The sequence below is a fragment of the Pantherophis guttatus genome, chromosome 4, assembly GCF_059756535.1.
Source record: "Pantherophis guttatus breed Tessera chromosome 4, ASM5975653v1, whole genome shotgun sequence".
In the NCBI taxonomy this organism is placed as follows: Eukaryota; Metazoa; Chordata; class Lepidosauria; order Squamata; family Colubridae; genus Pantherophis; species Pantherophis guttatus.
This window is the reverse complement of record NC_142066.1, coordinates 22,747,900-22,760,741: the sequence shown is the minus strand read 5'-3', so window position 1 is coordinate 22,760,741 and position 12,842 is coordinate 22,747,900. Positions and strand designations below refer to the sequence as shown.

The 12,842-nt window shown below is 37.6% G+C and overlaps 2 protein-coding genes across 2 annotated transcripts; one reads left to right on the top strand and one right to left on the bottom strand.

The window, feature by feature from the left end:
- Positions 1–3,392: 3,392 nt before the first annotated feature.
- LOC117662224 (olfactory receptor 11G2-like) lies at positions 3,393–4,337 on the bottom strand. The gene has a single exon (XM_034411540.2). The coding sequence runs from the start codon at positions 4,335–4,337 to the stop codon at positions 3,393–3,395; it is 945 nt and encodes a 314-aa protein (XP_034267431.2).
- A 6,951-nt stretch (positions 4,338–11,288) lies between these two features.
- LOC117662260 (olfactory receptor 11G2-like) lies at positions 11,289–12,380 on the top strand. The gene has a single exon (XM_034411582.2). The coding sequence runs from the start codon at positions 11,430–11,432 to the stop codon at positions 12,366–12,368; it is 939 nt and encodes a 312-aa protein (XP_034267473.1). The 5' UTR covers positions 11,289–11,429; the 3' UTR covers positions 12,369–12,380.
- Positions 12,381–12,842: the final 462 nt, after the last annotated feature.

The following is a 12,842-nucleotide window of genomic DNA, read 5'->3' as shown; positions in this document are numbered from 1 at the left end:
TTGCCTTGCACCTGGAAGGCTGGAACTGGGAGGCATCTCCAGTTGGGATGGTGCATTGATTGGGCCATGTGATGGACATGTGGGTGCTGGGCAGGGACTTGGATTTTTCTATGAGTGGGGAAAACCTGGAAGCTTTCAGATTCGGGTTTTCCCAGATGTGCCAATATGACATCTCTAATAAAATGGAACTTTGAGGAACTTCAAGCTCGGAGTCTTCTTTTGTTGGGGGTGTTACTTGGAAACCTGACAACTGGTTCATACTTACGACCATTGCTGTGTCCCAGGGTCATGTGATCCTATTTTGCTACCTTTTAAACAAGCAAAGCCAATGGGGAAGCCAGATTCACTTAACAGCTGGGTTACTAACTTATCAACTGCAGTGATTCACTTAACAACTGAGGCAAGAACAGTTGTAAAATGGGGCAAAAGTCACTTAACAAATTTCTCACTTAACAGAAATTTGGGGCTCAATTGTGGTCATAAGTCAAGGACTACCTGTAGATATGTCTCTGTGTGCATATGTGTGCACATGTCATAAGCTTAACTGACATTATATAAATAGTTGTTTTATGACAATAGATGTGCAACTAATCTCCTTATTCAGAGAAAAGAATGAGGAATCAATTATTATTATTTTTTATTGAAAAGTTTTAAAATATTTTTACAAACAAATTTCCCCCCCACTTCCTCCTCCTACTTATTCCCTTCTCCCTCCCCCTCCCTCGACTTCCCAGAGCAAAATACAGGGTATAGCATTTAACAAACATAATCAAACATAAACAATCCATTTTATCATGCAGTCCTTCACTAACTCAGTTTCTGAATCTATTTCTATCAATGCATTATACAACCTTTTAATATGCATTGAACTTTGATCCCTAATTTGTTTTATCAAATTTTCCTCATTTTGCGAGATACCAATTTTCTGATCCTCTTTCCATCTAATGTACAACTGTCCATACTGAAACCAAGTTTGAATTATCCTTTCTTCCCTTAATACCTCTAAAGACTTTAACTGCCATGTAGTTATTATTTTGACAATCTGGGTCACAGTTTCCTTAGTCTTTTTGTTTCTAGCTATCCAAAATCAAAAGTAAACCATATTCTTCAGATGCCAACCCCCAAAGAATGATGATCCTCTTTTAATTTAAATTTAGTATGTGAAGATCTCCGGAATGCTATCTGAAGATGTGAAAACACTTAAAACATTTCCCAGGTGTACAATTCACAGGAAGGTTTCTATTCTTCTTCTCAAGTAAGGAATGACTAATTATAGGAATATTGGGGTTATGTCATAAAATCATTTAATAGGTCTGTATTTAATAGGTTCTTTACTCCTGTTAAATAATTTTTTCTAAGCATCTCCCACTATTTGGGGCATACATTATCCACTATATTTTGTGTAGTTAGATTTTTAGACTACCACCACTAATTCATTTGAGAAATGCTTTTATACACACCATACACACACACATACATGAAAAAGTCAAGAAGAAAGTATTTAATATTCATTTTTATTCAAAATCCCCATATGATCCTAAATTGAAAGTTCATAAATCCCAAATTCAAATTATTATTTTTTCATCAAATACATGATAAAAAGAGAAGACATTGCCAAAAACTTTATTTTGTCCACAATTCTATTATATTCAGACAGAATCCTTCAATATTTTAACACTATGGTTGTGTTTGCTCTTAGGAGACCCTACAATGCAATCCTATTAAAATTGTTTCAAAATAAAATCTCCTGCATTATACTGGAGAATATTTCACAGTATGTTGTCTTTGTTTTCTGAAGTGTATGAGAAAGTAATAGGTTCATCGGACAAATGTTTGAGATTCCATAAGTCGTTAGTTCCCAGAGGCTTTCTCCTAAAGATTCAGATACCTAACAAGCATTACATTATGTAAAACTTTGTTTCAGGATATTTTAAAACATATTATTTGGTTGATATGAAAGAGGTCATTCTCTTGGGCTTTCCCTTGTGCTCCCCCCCAGTTTAATTTTTAAATGAAACCATTGCATTAGGTCATCTGCTAGCTTGGAGGACAATGTTATTGATATACAGATGATACCCACTTGGCCAACTGATCCTGTTAAGTTCTTGTCCCAGCGTCTAAAAGCTGTGCTGATCTGGATGCAGACTTTTAATCCTACTGAGTGGCTGTGGACTTTATGTCTCCTCTACCATGTTTCCTTGAAAATAAGACCCTGTCTTATATTTTTTTGAACCCTGAAATTAGCGCTTAGCCTTATTGCCATGTGCTCAAAAGCCCGATTGAGCTTATTATCAAAATAAGACATAATCATGTCTTATTTTGGGGGAAACAGGGTAGATGATGAGTTTCCACCTTTAAACTTGGATTGCAGTCCACATTCAAAAATAGTTCACAATCTGAAGATTTTCTTGGTATTTGCACAGCTTCTTGTGGTACCCTACATTTGTATTAGAAAATCAATCAGATGGTCACTCTTTCCTTTGTCACCTCATAATTTGACTTTTGCAATGCGCTCTACATAGATCTGCTCTTGAAGACTACTCTGAAGCTTCAACTGACCCAGAAAACATTGGGAAATGATGAGCATGTGCCTTCCTTCTTTGTGAGCTGCACTGGTTGATGGTATGCTTCCAGGTGAAATTCAAGGTGTGCTTATCACTTGTAGAGCCACACATGACATACAGCCAGGTTATTTGATGGACCACTTACTGTATTTCACATGGTATCTATCCGGAGATTAATCTTCAGCCTTGTCAAGATTCTTCTGAAATTTATTTCTATCTTCTAGGATGTTAGTTATTCCATCCCAGTTTGTCTCATTTACAAATCTGAACAGCTTTTCCCAAGCTTTTTAAGTCACTAAAATATGGATGATTAGACAATCGATAAGAGATTTTGAGGAAGCTAGAGAAGGAAGTGATAAAAGAGGGATCAAGGGATTGCTGACAAAGTAGAAGACAGCATCTTATCTCATAAATAGCAACATGCTCAAATGAAAGAAATCTGGGAAGAATTCAAATCACTATAAGGGACTCTTCCTTAATTAACTCACTATAAATGAGGTTGGGAAATTTATCTTGCAGTTATCAAAACTCTGAATTTATCCCACTTTACTAAAATCTACGTACTTGTTTTCTCTTGATTTTGCCCAAGTGTGTGGGGCTTCACAGGATCTAGGATGAAGCCTTGCTATAACTTATATGGGTGTTATGAGGATAAGGTGGGGCCTAGGGACATTTTTTGGAAATAAAGAGGAGGCTGGGCATTGAAAATGTCAGGATGATGTGAATGTTATTTAAATAAGCATGCTTTGTAGTTCGCATTTTCTGTCGGTTTTAGCATTTTAGTTTGATTTTGCTTGTACTATATATATTTTTTGTGCATATAGACACTCATTTACTCCATATCAGTGTCACCTTTCTCTTTAGCAATCTGCCAAGGGCTTCTTTCACTTGATTGTTTCTCAGACAGTAGATCAAAGGATTGAGAAAAGGTGTAATGGCAGTATAAAAGAGAGTCACAGCCTTTGTGACTCCCAATTGGCTTTCCCCACCTGGTAATAAATACATGGCTGCCACTGAGCCATAGAAAAGTGAGACCACAATTAAATGGAAAGAGATGGTAGAAAAGCCCTTCCTAAGACTGTCGGAGGTCTTCGCTAGAGTGAAAATCACAGTGCTGTAGGAGATCACGACAAAGGAAATATTGCCTATCAGTAGACCATTGAGACAGATCTGGCTGAAAATGGGAGCTTTTCCAAGTGGAGGGCAGGCCAAGGATAGGATTGGTCCAGGGTCACATAAGAAGTGGTCAATGACATTGGCATCACAAAAGGACAACTTGGAGATCAACTTTGCTGGAACAAGATACCACAGAAAGCCAACAATCCAACAAAGAGCCACCATCAGGTAGCAGAAGTTGTGAGACATAATATGTGAGTAGTGCAGTGGGCGGCAGATGGCCACATACCGATCCAAAGCCATCGTCGAGAGGAAAAAACATTCAGTGCAGCCCAAGGAGAAGAAGACGTAGAACTGGATGAAACACTCATTGAAGGAAATGATGCCACCAGGGACTGCTAAATCAAAGAGCATGCGGGGCACCGTTGTGGAGACATAGCACATTTCTAACCAGGAGAAGTTGCTCAGCAGAATGTACATAGGCAGCTGGCCCAGGTGGGTGTCCAAAAGCACCAAAATAATAATGGTGATGTTCTCAACCAAGGTGAGCACATAGAGAATAGCGAAAAGGATGAGGAGTAGCAATCTGTTGTGCGGCCCAATTCCGAATCCTAGCAACATGAATTCCTCAACTGAAGTCCAGTTGGATGATACCATCTGCAATAAGATAAGATAGTTTCCACCTTGAACCATATTCTATAACTTCATTTTGTGCCTTCTTGTACTATTTTGGACTTCGCTTCCAGGACAAGAAGCTAAACAAAACTCCCCATCTTCCTCAGCAGGTTATATCTTTGCATACTGTGATTAAAAATCAGAAGGCGGGGGTGGGGGGGAGAGGAGAAGAAAGAAAGAAAGAAAGGAAGGAAGGAAGGAAGGAAGGAAGGAAGGAAGGAAGGAAGGAAGGAAGGAAGGAAGGAAGGAAGGTGAATCTGAACAGTGAACACAATGTCTGGAGATCATGAAGTTTATAACATGATGGCTCATTGCCTTCTAGAGGATCTGTGAAATGAATAAAGGAGGCATGGCCTGACTGTACTTTTTCATAGGTCTGACTAGCATTAGATGGGAAGCATCTCACTGCTTCTCATGCAATGTCATTCTCTTTATGTATAGAAGGCAGGATAAAACACTGATGGGAATTTCCCCTCACTTCTCCTTTCCAAACATTTCATTGCCATCATCAGCTCCCTCAGCATAGTACGGGAAGAACATCTCTGAAATTCTCAAATATGATACAGTTTCTTGAGAAACAAACATCTTTGGAAATAATTTTGAACTTCTCCATTGTGTTTCCCAGTGTTGTAGGAAGCTCCCTTGTATCAGATCAGATTTTTAATCCATCAAATATAATAACGTTTCCTCTGGTACTCAGGCAAAGCTGCTTCCTTATTTTTTTCTTCTTCCATTCAATCCTGTTCAATTCTTGGAGACTGTCTGGATGTGTCCCTGCAGATAATGGCATGATTTTTTTTTCAGAAGCCATTTGCTATTGCCTCCTTCCTAGGGCTGAGAGAGTGTGACTGGCACAAAGTCACCAAGCTGGCTTTGTGCTTAAGGCAGGACTAGAAATCTCCTGGTTTCTAGTCTGATGCCTTAACCACTACACCAAATTGTCTCTCTCTTCCTCATTAGGCACTCCCTAATCCTTGGAAGAAGATTTAACTGAATTGAAACATTATAATATATTCATTATTTGAATATATTTCTCCCAAATCTTTCTTGACAGGGGATATTCAGGGAAGAGAAAGCAGAAGGTGCATCTGGTGTCCTGTTACTAAACAGTTTAGATGAATCCCTCATTTAAAATCTGATTGCACAGTCTGCAGTCTGAGAAGGACCCATTAGTCTAGAAAATAAACATTAATTTGTGCTGAGATATAGATGCAAAGTAGAATAAACAGTGCTGGACGTTTGTTACCTGTTATCAGGTAACCCATATATTTGTCTGACTGTACAATTTGGAATGAAATATAAAAACACAGCCATGGCTTATTGTCTACTACTGTCTTGCTGACCAAACCTCTTCTTTCTTGAGAAGATGGTAGCTTCTCAAGAAGATTAATTAATCAAATTAATTCCACCATGGTCCTTCTTCACAAAGTAAGTCCTTATCTTATAAGTATAGTTCATACTTTACCTCAGTATTACTCCCTCCAACAGAAAGGATGTTGAAATGTGTTAGGTTTAGGGAGTGAGAGAAAGCTGTCACCCCCTCATTCTTACAGTGGTACTTAAAAATCATATTCAAGGACTGAGCAGGACGAAAGGATGTGCTGTGTGATTTACAAACTTTGAAGTCTGGTGTTAAGCATTGGTTGCCCCATGGGGATTGTGTCTCACAAGAACAGAGATAATTATCTGTAAGCCCCAAAGAGTGTTTCTTTTGGGTTCTTTGGAGTTGTTGTTTAAATGGAAAGATGCTTCATTTTCTTGCGGTAGAATAAAGTCAATTCTTGCAGATAATCAATCCTTTTGTCTAATGTCTATGGAGATTCTCAATTATCCATGTCATGGTTGTCTCAAAAGTGCCTTTCCAAAAGACAGCTGGACTTTGTGTTTTCCTTGAGGAAGAATTTTTGCTTTTCATCCAAGAAGCTTCTTCAGTTTTCTGAAGAAACTTCTTGGATGAGAAGCAAAATGTCTTCCTCAAGAAAGAAAAAAAAACAGTTGCCTTTTGAAAAAACACATTTGAGAAGTCTAATGGTAAACTTTTCTGAGCTCACAAGTGAAGAGAATGTTTAACAGATTAACAGAGTTGGAAGGGACCTTGTAGGTCATCTAGTCCAACTCCCCATCCAAGCAGGAGACCCTACACCATTTCTGACAAATGGCAGTTCAATCTCTTCTTGAAAATATCAAGTGATGAATCTCCCACAACTTCGAAGGCAAGCTGTTCCACTAATTGATTATTCTCACTGTCAGAAAATTTCTCCTTATTTCCAAGTGAAATCTCTCCTTGTTCAGTTTCTATCCATTATTCTTTGTCTGGTCTTCAGGTGCTTTGGAAAATAGCTTGACCCCTTCCTCTCTGTGGTAGCCCCTCAAATATTGGAACACTGCTATCATGTCTCCCCTGGTCCTTCTTTTCACTAGACTTGCCATGCCCAGTTCCTGTAACCATTCTTCGTATGTTTTTGTCTCCAGTCCCCTAATCATCCTGGTTGCTCTTTTCTGCACTTTTTCTAGACAACATCTTTTTTATAGTGTGGTGACCAAAACTGGATACAGAACTGTAGGTGTGGTCTTGAAAGTCTCAAGTGATGAAGCTCCCATAGAGTGGTATTAGTGTAGAATGTGTTGTAGAGGAGGCAGTCACATTTGAAATGTTATAGTAAAATATTCAGCTGCTAAAATAAAATAATAATAAACATCCAAGCAACCTGCAGGCATTTTTCATGATATGTAGCATTTTATTTCACTGGATGGAAATCAGATATCAGAATGTCCATCTATTCTAATTCTGCATTAGGGATTAAGAACAGGCATTGCTGTTGTCAAGCTCAGGGACTTGGCTTTATATTGGTGTAATTTTGTTGCCTCTGATCATTGGATGTCAATCATTGCCCTTGGCCTTCAAACCATCTTCACCAACAGATTTGCTTCTTTTAGTCAACAAGGATGCATAGTTGAATTGCATGCCTTTTGTCAGAGTTTGTTGCAGCACACACAATCAGACACAATTAAATGAACTTCAGCAGGATTCAAATTACATAAAAAACTTCTTTATATACAATACCATAGAGCAGAATTCAGCATACAATATCAGGAACACAGAAGCAATATTCATAGAAGCAAGTCATTACAGAGTAGAGAGATACAGAGGCTAATATATTATACAGAGGCTCCCATTACAGAGGCCAAACCAACTCTAAAATACAGTTCAACAAATCTAAGCCACGCCCAGACTCCAAACTGTCTCTTATGGCCCCATACAAACAAATACATGTTTCAGTTATCAAACAGCCCTCATTGGCTGACTCAGTTGCCATGTCCTATTCCAGTTCATGAATATACTCTGACACCTTTGTCTTCACTCAGTGCCAGAGGAGTGCTGAATAAATAATTAGATTCTGGATTGGATTTTGCAATAATTTTGGATCATACATGCATAGATAATGAGTGTGTTATGGATTTTAATTTGAGAGTTGATTTAGACTTAGACTTAGAATAACTTTATTGCCACTTTAAATGTGCACTAATGGATATACATTAAAATGGAATTTTGTTGCCTACAGCTCTCAAAGGGTCACCATTTCCAATATACACTACATAAACACAACAAATAAATAAATAAATATTATACATATACCCACATACCCACATATATTATATGACACAGAGAAACAGCAGCGTCTAGTTTGAATGTACATATGTAAATGGCGAGAAAAAATTGAGAATGGCATCATTGCTGAAACCCTTATTAAAGGTGACATTAGAATACTGTGTTTCCCCAAAAATAAGACCCTGTCTTATATTTTTTTGATCCCTAAAATAAGCACTTGGCCTTATTTTGGGGAGGTCTTATTATTTTGGGGCACATGGAGCAAGATGGGGCTCCTCTTGCCATCTTTATCTGATTTCCAGCTCTGCGTTTAAATATTTTCGGGGAGGGCTTATTTTCAGGGGGGAGGCTTATTTTAGTGCATGAGTTCAAAAGCCCAATTGAGCTTATTATCAGGGGATGTCTTATTTTCGGGGAAACATGGTATTTTTTTTTATTTTGACCTTGATGGTCCCCTTATTATTAGCTATATCATGTTTATTTTCCATACATTCATCAACAGTTAAGTAGTTTTGAATGCTTTTACTCCAATAGTCCTGTCCTGATCAATCTATGAGGATGAGAATCAAAATCCTATTTACAGTACATCTAAGCCATAAAAAGGTTACTTCGCTCCCCCTTTCTTGGAGCTTTTTAAGGATCATTTTTTTTGTGCTACATGGATTTGTGTGAAGTTTCTTTTTGTTTAATGTGGGAAAGTGAATCTAGTCAGTTATTAGTGGCATGGAGAAAAGTGTAGCAAGAGGAAATCATCTTGATTTTGAAATCTGTTCTAATGCAAAGCCTTTAAAGCAGTGGTTCTCAACCTGTGGGTTGGGACCCCTTTGGGTGTCGAATGACCCTTTCACAGGGGTCGCCTAAGACCATCTGAAAACACATATTTTCAATAGTTTTAGGAATAATTTTATGGTTGGGGGTCACCACAACATGAGGAACTGTATTAAAGGGTCGCGGCATTAGGAAGGTTGAGACCCACTGCTTTAAAGTCACAGAGAAGGAGATGGACATTTTAAATACTCAAAAATGTCAGCTGGACATCGGGTTATGTTCTCAAGAACATCTTACTGAGCCTGATGGAAAGAAGTTGTTGAATGAATGGTGAGAAAACTGCCTTCAAAAGTAGTTCATAAAAATACAGCTTCCAATATTAATTAAGGAATTCAGCCTGTATAACAAAGGAACGTGCTGGATCTGGATATTCGAGATAAGATGAGAAGGGAAGTCTTGTTTCAATAAAAGAAAAAAATTGAGAGCATTAGAATCCCACTTTAAGGTGGACCTTTCTGGTGAGATGAGAGAATGTTGTGGTTGCATCCTACCATTTTTTTCTAATTTTCTGGAAAAAGTTTTTTTTTTTAAATAATAATAATAACTTTATTGTCATTGTACGTATATACACAGTATACCCATACAATGAAATTCACTTAACACCCAAAGACCAGGTCCAACACATATAACAATCCCCAAACACCCACCCACCCACCACAAATTCCCCGCCCCTAAACCATCCAAACATCCACACAACAGACCAAGTAATGCTGTCCAAGAACTCACTGAACCCCTTTAGTTCATTGTTGAGTGCAATTATACTGTAGCTCTGGGATAAAAACTGTGTGTTTGTGTGTGTTCCTTAAAATCACTGGTCTCCTACTTTGCCAGCTTCAATCTTTACACATTGAGTTTTCAAGTTGAATACCCTTGAGAAACCTGTCCTCTATTGATTTATTCATTCTCACAGGAAATTTTGTTTTCATGGAATTGAATCTATTCTCAATAGAGCAGTTCCCAAGAAGCTTTTCTTTGTTGGATGAAAACTGTAGCAACCTTTTTTGGGAAAAAATGATTTAAATTCAGTATGAAGCATATAACCAAACTTAAATCTTTTATTACTTCACCAGCAAGTGAAACTCTGGGAACTAGACATACTGCCATGTCCCTGCCTGGTTGGTACTGCTCTGCTATGGTACAGAAAGAATTCTTAACAAATCAAAATAGGATGTGATTTTAGAAGATAGATTTAGTCAGATTTACTAAGATCTGAAAAATGGTTTGGACTGTTGAGGATGGTTTCTTGACTTTATTGAAGAAATGAATCTTGTTGATTAAATTGTTAAAAGTAGCGGGTGGGGAGAAGAAAAGAGAATAACTTTGGGCCAGTTTCTCCCCTCCTACTATTATATTTAATTAGTGCTTAATAAGCATCATGTTGTCTGGGTTACTTTGTTTGCTTAACAATACAAATTATATTCCTAATCTTTACCCCTTTTTTCCAGCCATTGATAAAATAAATTCCATGTTTGATAGTATTCTGTATCTTCTTTCAGTTTGATCTTCGATGTAAGTATGTCCATTTCTGCACGGTCCAATATCTTCTTAATGATCTTTTCATCTAGTGGTATTTCTTCATTTTTCCAATGCTGAGCAAATACAATCCTCGCTCCTGTTAATACATGCAATGTTAAATATACACCTTGTTATCAATTTTTTCCTGGTACTATACCTAATAAAAAAAAGTTCAGGTTTAAGTTCTACATGTTTTCCTAACATCTTTACTAATCACATGCATATTTTTGCCTGAAAATTTAACACAAGTCCACCACAGATGGTAATATGTGCCAGATTTTTGGTTACATTTCCAACATCTACTAGACATATTTTTCAACATTTTGGCTAACCTAGCAGGTGGTTGATGCTATCAATAAAACATTTTATATGTTTTCTTTATATGAAGTTGCCATTGTTAATTTATAATTTCTTTCCCATATATTTTGCCATTTCTCTAATTCTATATTATATCCAAAAAATTTTGACTACTGTATTATTGCCAGCAGTTTGGGAGTTCAAATCCCACCAGGCTCAAGGTTGATTCAGCCTTCCATCCTTCCAAGATCGGTAAAATGAGGACCCAGATTGTTGGGGGCAATATGCTGACTCTGTAAACTGCTTTGCGAGGGCTGTAAAGCACTATGAAGTGGTATATAAATCTAAGTGCTGTTGCTGTTGCTATTGCTATTGTTTCTTTTACTTGTTTGTCTTTGGGTCAGTTTCTGATAGACTGTCTCTAGCTGCTGACTCTTAGAATTTGCTTGGATTTTTGAAGAGTTTTGTACAAAAAATTATATAGAACACATATAGAAAAGAATGTGTATACAAAAATCACAGAGTACTAACTTTTTAAATAACCTCAGTGAATGGATGACAGATATCTAGCAAAAAGAAACACTGCAGGTAAGACTTAAATCAACTTCTCTTTTAATAGGTATGTGACTTATTACAATCTAAATTACTAATAGTGAAATGTATCGTACCATGATCCAGCAATTCTACAATAGGACGGATTTATTTTGGCTGCTGTTTCCAAAACATCTGTTGCCTACTCTCTCCAATTCATACCATTTCTAAAAAAAGTTGAGGCTCAAATAGGAAACTTTGGATCAACAGTTTCTCTGGGAATTGTGCTCCAGATGGAACAGTTTAATGCAACAACACTGCAGGAATTCATTCTGCTTGGCTTCAGAGTTGGACAACAAGGACGCCTGCTTCTCCTCATCTCATTCACACTGGTCTACATCCTCACTTTGGTTGAAAACATGGTCATCATCCTGGTAGTATCTCAAGATGCTCATTTGTCTTCCCTTCCTATGTACATTTTGCTGAGCAACTTTTCCTGGTTGGAAGTCTGTTATGTAAGTGCTACAGTGCCAAGGATGCTCTTTGACTTGTCCTTCCCAGGTGGGGTCATCTCTTTCTATGCCTGCTTCATCCAATTTTATGTCTTCTTCTCCCTTGGCACCGTTGAATGCCTCTTCCTCTCAGCCATGGCCTTGGATCGATATTTGGCTATCTGCTGCCCACTACAATACACACAAATTATGTCTAAAAAGGCCTGTTTCCTCCTGGTGACTCTTTGTTGGATTATTGGCTTTCTCTGCTACATTGCTCCAGCATCCTTGATCTCCAGGTTGTCCTTTTGTGGTCCCAACTCTATTGATCACTACATTTGTGACTCTGGAGGACTTTTAGCCCTAGCCTGCCATCCCCCAGAATATCTCTCTCTTTTCTGCTATATCACCTCTTCTGCCTTAATTCTGGTCACTTTCTTTTTTATTTTGGCCTCCTATGTGGGGATTATTTTCGCACTGGCAAAAAAGTCCAGTGAAAACGCTGGAAATAAGGGCTTCCAAACTATGTCTTCTCATCTAGCAGTGGTGACTCTTTTTTACGGTTCTGTGGCCACTATGTACATTGGGCACACTGAGAAAAACCGTACTGAGAATATGAAAGTGATAACACTGTTCTACTCTGCTGTTGCCCCTTTGCTTAACCCCTTGATCTACTGCCTCAGGAATAATCAGGTGAAGGAAGCATTGGTTAGGGTGTTGAGGAAGAAGGGAGTTATATAGGGAAATAAAAGCAATTGTAATGGATTACATCAGGATCAAGTATGAGACATACTTGTTGGGAGGCCAACATCAACAGTGGCAATGAGGAGTAAGAAAATATTATGCAAATTAATAGTAGGGAACTATTAAACCTTAATAGTAATATTCTCTTTAATACCAATAATATTTATTCTTGCAGTTTTAATAACAATACTGATGAATACCAGTAATGCTTATTCTTGCAGTTGTTATTTCAAATTGTAATATTTCAACAAGTATATAATATCAGCACATTTCAAGTACACCATGCCATTTTTTTTCCACAGCAGATCTCAAAGTGACTCTTCTGGAAAAGTAGGACTTGTCCATTGAATAAGAAAATATTGAAAACACATACATCAAAAGAGTTTAGTCAGTATCAGATCTCAAGAAATACAATAAGTTTTAATACATTACATTTGTTAAGTGATGAAGTACTTGGAATCTGTTTTGCAT